The sequence below is a fragment of the Miscanthus floridulus genome, chromosome 19 (genome assembly GCF_019320115.1).
Source record: "Miscanthus floridulus cultivar M001 chromosome 19, ASM1932011v1, whole genome shotgun sequence".
Taxonomy (NCBI): domain Eukaryota; kingdom Viridiplantae; phylum Streptophyta; class Magnoliopsida; order Poales; family Poaceae; genus Miscanthus; species Miscanthus floridulus.
In genome coordinates, this window is record NC_089598.1 from 38,361,269 (window position 1) to 38,367,019 (window position 5,751).

At 47.0% G+C, this 5,751-nt stretch overlaps 1 protein-coding gene across 1 annotated transcript; it reads left to right on the plus strand.

The window, feature by feature from the left end:
• Positions 1-4,675: 4,675 nt before the first annotated feature.
• Positions 4,676-5,460, plus strand: LOC136529267 (uncharacterized). The gene has a single exon (XM_066522354.1). It carries the CDS (start codon positions 4,947-4,949, stop codon positions 5,220-5,222), a length of 276 nt encoding a protein of 91 aa, XP_066378451.1. The 5' UTR covers positions 4,676-4,946; the 3' UTR covers positions 5,223-5,460.
• The last annotated feature ends 291 nt before the right edge of the window (positions 5,461-5,751 follow it).

Here is a 5,751-nt window from a genome sequence, read left to right on the forward strand (position 1 = left end):
AAAAGAAATCATGGGGATATGCTTCAAGACTTTCAAGGGGACATTGTACAAGACATTTATCCTCGAGGATAAAGAGCCAAATTGGGATGGTGGAGAGTACACCAAGCAAAAGGACTTCTGGTAGGAATTCAGGCAATACAGGCAATCTGAGGAGTACTTGGAACTGAGCAGGAAGAATAAGGAGAACTCGCTTAAAGCGATGAATCCTCATAAACTCGGCTCTTGTGGCTACGCCAATAAGATGGATGCATTTGAAAGGGAACTTGAGGAGCTAGAATGCCTTGGCATTGAGCCTGAGACTGCCAATTGGGAGCCCAGATCGATATATTTTTGTATGGCGAGGGGGTACACCATGTCCTGAATAGGAGCTTTAGCTCCACAAATCCAGCCATGAGCAGCCTTGTCTAGAAGATCTTCGAGGTAAATGATGAGGTGAGGAAAGGGACCCACATTACTTATAGGGAGAATGACGTGCTCACCTAGGCACTCAGAAACAAGGAGCACCCTGGTTGCACTAGAGGAGCCAATCTTGTTCCTTGGAAAAAAGCATTCGAGGAAGAATCTTCCACTTATCGGAGCCGCTCAAGGGGTAGAGCGGCACAAGAGGCAGAGTATATGAGAGTTCTAAAAGAGATGGAACACAAATTCGAAACATGGATTGATGAGAGGGTTGAAGAAAAAGTCAATGTACTTATGGCGTCCATGGGATCAGGAGTAGTACCACAAGAACCTCTTTCGACTAGCTTTAGCCCATAGTTCAGGGGTCGCAACAGCTACGGATCGACCCTGCTCGATGATGAAGAGGCAAATGCACCTCATCCGGTGGATAGCATCACCGAACTTGTCAATCTCAGGCTGTACATCCGTCAGCAATGGACAACTGACAAGGTTGGTTGCGGGAGACGGGACCATTAATGGCCGCCCAATTCCAACAGGGTATGACCACATCAGCATTGATACTATACTTGATAAGAAGTATAACAAGATGCACATTGATTACCCCGCATAGGAAGATAGGCAATGCCTTGTTCAGAACAAGGGCGCTCATGTGTCCTAGTGCAAGTGCTTCATTAAGCTTGATCACTAGTTGTCTTCAGATGATGATGAAAACGACGGTGAATCTTCACCGCCTAGAGATGATCACTCACCATCTCCTAACATAGGAGATCACACTACCTTCCCTGGTTCCTTGCGATCACCCTCGAGAAGATAGAAGTCTCCTTCTCTTCCTCCTCGTCCTCCATCTTCATAAGCCCCAAGAAAATAGAAGACTCCTCCTCCTCCTCCTCCTCCTCCCTCGTCATCACCCTCGAGAAAACATAATTCTCATCCTCCACCTCCTCCACAATAGCCCAAAACAAGATCTAAGGCATCCTCACAGTCGCAGAAAAGGTCCTCGGATTCGGTCGCTAATGCTCCCAAAGTGGACCAACAAAAAAAAAGAAAAGGACGATGAGTGGCAGCGTTATAAACTTGATGAACCAACAAAAGCCAGAAGTAGCCTCCAAGGAAGACAAAGTTAGATTCTGGAATCTATTTGCCTCACTGCCTAAGTGGAGGGTGTAGTCCGAATTCAATAGGCAAATAGAGAGTAAGCACAATCAATTAAGAGTCAAAGAAATACACCATGAAGATCAAAGGAAGATAAACAAGATTGTCGAAGACAACCCCAAATTAAGCAGGGATGATGCCGTGAACATCTATTATGATTCACTAGCATATGAGACGGCAAGACCGGTAATGCAATTTCAAAGAGGCAATTTCTTGGTGGATGAGGAGTATAAAAATTTGACAACATATATGCGTGACTTGCATGATTATTACATGGCCCAAGCACTTGAGATGGGGCAGGCGGGTTTCGAATGTATTATCCGCCCGCCGCTTGTTTTCCATTATCCTAATGAAGAGAAGCACTTTGTCGATTGGGATCACTTGTTTCAGCTATTCCAAAGACACAATCTCGATACACAAATGTTGACACTATGGACTATGTAAGTACCTTACTCGCACGATATTATAATTAACTACTCTCTCGATACACAAATAGTTAATGATTGCACATTCCCCATGAATTATGCAGGTGTGTAGTAAAATATTGCTTCAAAACAAAGTACGCTCATATGTCTTTCCTGGACCCCGAGCTAGTCAACAAGAGAACATGAGGAGGCATGCATGGAAATAAAGTGGAAGATCTGACGGAGACACTGATGGCCATTTTCGAAAATTTCAAGATGAGTAATAAAACCAAAATACTTCTAGCCTACAACTGTGAGTATGTGTTCTCTTCTCTTATTTTTATGCTTGTTTTTTTGTAGTTACGATTATTCGTTAACTAGAGTTTTGTGATTGCAACAACTATTTCGTCTTCATTGTTGTCGATATTAATAGAAATTGTATCAATGTGTGAGACTCGAAGAAAAAGCCACTTTCTTTGCTCGGTCCCCTAGTCAAAGTGCTTAATGCGTAAGCGAACCTAGTAAGTGAAACTAATAACATATTATTTTCTAATTGCACATCGCATATTCTACTATTGCCCCTTTTTGACATTTATAATGTGGCACAACTTCCAGGCAAGAATGGTTGGTGGGACGAAGGTCCCATTCCAGGTTGTACCAATGCAATTGGAGACCCTAGACCAGCCAGTGGGAAACAATGAATGCAGGTTCTACGTAATGTGGGCAATGCTTCGCTACCTCGGCGTAAAATCAGAGGCGGCAGATGCTTTGGTGTGTATAATCCACATTTCATTTATATCTATTAATTCAACAAAATGATCTACTTATTTCTCTAACATTTCTGTATAATCCCCGGATTTTTTGAATGATAGCGTAAGAAATTTAAACACAATAGGCTGTTAGAAATGAAGGTCATAGCACTGTCATCGGAGCTAGAAGCCTTTATGGTATCGGAGTGCTCGAAAAAAAGGAACATTCTCCATTGCACAGTCCGTGAAGTACAAGGCGCAGTGCAGGCCAGAGCGGCTCGCTAGATTATTATAATTTCTTTTTTATTTCAAGGAATTGAGAGCTTCATAAGTACATTTGAATGGTAACGATAACATTTATAATGTTTAATGTTGATGGACCTATCGTCTACATAGCGAATATAAAGCGAAACCCAATTCCATAAAAAAATAAAAAATAAATTATATAAAACAAAAAAATATGAAAAATAGATCATTGCCGGTTTGCATGTCAAGCCGACAATGATGTCTTGAGCAACACTGCTGGTTCAAAGCTCAAGCCGGCAGTGTTGGCTTGAGCATCACTGCTGGCTCGAGCCACAAGTTGACAGTGTTGGCTTGAGAATCACTGTCGGCTCGAGCCACAAGCCGACAGTTTAGGCTTGAGCATCACTGTCGGCTCGAGCCACAAACCGGCAGTATTGTCTTGAGCATGACTGTCGGCTCGTGCCACAAGCCAGCAGTGTTTGCTTGAGCATCACTGTCGGCTTGAGCCACAAGCCGGCAGTGTTGGCTCGGTGTTGGTTCAACTGACACTGCCGGTTGGTGCCAGGAACCGATAGTATTGCTTGCACATCACTGACGGTTCTGAGCACCGGCAGTGATGTGAACCCCACATCACTGCCGGTTTAAAATCCGGCTGTGAAGGAGGATTTTGAACCGACAGTGATGTCCTGATCTGGGGTAGTGATCGCTTCATCTCCGGTAGTCTTTCTTAAACATATTGTCTAAATTCTCATTCAAAGAACTATTCTAATAAAAATTGCTCTCTATATCTCTCCACTCTCCAACAATGTCTATATTTTGTTTGGCATTTTAGAGAGCCAGCTCCACTCTCTATTTTCGGTGAGCGTAAAAGCAGTGATAGATAGAAGATAAAAATATTTGGAGACTTAGTTGAAGGAGCTATCCGAGAGATTTTCTTTTAACAAAACCTTTCAGGGATTTTTTTTCCTATATATAAATTCTATATACCTATCGATACGAAAGGAGATAAAGAAACTTTTAGGATTGCTCTCACTACTATTTGTTCTAGGGTTGCGCGAAATCTTTTCCGAGCGGGAGATCACAATTCACAAGTTCATATAATTGATGGTTGACCTAGAGATTAACAACTCCACAGCGATTTAGATATAGCACATGGATGGCCAGTAGTAGTTTTTACCTGTCCAACACTCCAAGCGCTAGTTACAGACAGCACAGCAGCTTGAACGACCGGTAGCCATGTGCGCTTTCGGCGCCCTGGCCCGGTTTTGGCCGTGCACGTTCATCCGTCTCTCGCTACGCTGTCCATTGCCGGACGGCCACCGGCCACCGTCCGCTGGTGTCGTCCCAATCGGAATTCTTTTTCCTTTCCACGCATGAGGAGTTGAGAGAAAGAAGGCGTGCCAAACGCGACGGTGCCCAGGGCCAGCATCCAATCCGTGGCCACGAGACCCCGTTCTCCCGTCCCGTCGCAATCTGCTCCGGTATGCCAACTGCTCTCCTCCTCTCACCTCTCGCAGCCGCCCGGAGACTCCGTGACACGGGGCCGTCGTCCCTCTCGGACCCCACGCGTCGGTGCCACATCGGCCCGAAGCTTCCGTGCCCCTGCCCGTGCGCCGCCGTCGCCTGCCTGGTCACCTCCACCTCCCAAAGTCGCAGCGACACGCTTCTAGAACGCGTCGCAGCGGAGTATACGCATCATGCGTGAGGCCATGGACGCCTCTCGATTTTCTTTCCGAGAATCGATCCCTTCACTTTCCGTCGCCGCCCCCTCTAGATTACCTCCCCTGAGCTGTCACCGACGGCGACGCGTTTCTTCGCGCAGCGCGCTCGCTGTGCCTTTAAAACTCCCGGGGCCGGACCGCCGGAGACCACGAGACCAAGCCCAGCGTCTGTTCCTTGGTTCCCGAGGGGGCAGAGGTCTTTCATATCGATCGCGCCGCGCAGCTCGCGTTCTCGGCTTCTTCCTGCGCTTCTCAGCTTCAGAGAGGCCGCAGGCATGCAGCGGAACAACTCGTTCGGGACGTCATGGGCGGACCAGTGGGACTACGGCGGCGACCCGAGCCCGAGGGCGCCGCGCGACCACGGCCACGGGGGCAAGGCCAGCGGCGGCGGCGTGGGGGAGAAGACCAAGGCGGCCGCGGCCACCGGGATCAGGAAGGTGAAGGAGGGCACGGCGCACGGGTTCCAGTGGATCAAGGACAAGTGCCAGAGGAAGAACGGCGGCGGCGGCAGCGGCAAGAAGCAGCAGGGCTCCGAGGTCCCGGGTTACTGACCACCTCATCAGATCAGCGTTGGTCGGCTTCGAGTCTTCGAGACTTCGACACGCTAGCTGCCGGCTGTGCATAGTATAGTATACTGCATATAGGTTATTATGGCCGGTGAACACATCATCTGATCTCGCTGCTGTTGCAGTTGTAGAGTAGTTCATCGTACCTGGTGTCTGCTGATTACTTAATTTGCTACTTCGATGCACATAAAAGGATATTTATATACTTGTATTTTTCTGCTCATATATTTTGGAAACAAAGTGTAGATGAAGTTGCTTATATACACTCAAAGTCTCAAACCCATGCATGATTAGGAGAGACTAGCAGGCTAGCATAAATTAAGTCATGAAGATCGTATCTTGTCATAGAACATGTTGCCTACATATAGAATAAGAATTACTCGAGAAGATAAAAAAGGGGGGCATCCACTGAGTCTTGAACTTAGGGTCTGTTTGGCTCTCGTCCAACTCGCGCCGAAGATCGCCGCGCCATAGGTATGGCACACCGCAAGTACCAAACTCCTACGCCATAGTA

What these genes read in the sequence shown, in the direction of transcription:
- LOC136529267 (XM_066522354.1), top strand. Translation starts at nt 4,947, where the DNA reads ATGCAGCGGAACAACTCGTTCGGGACGTCATGGGCGGACCAGTGGGAC.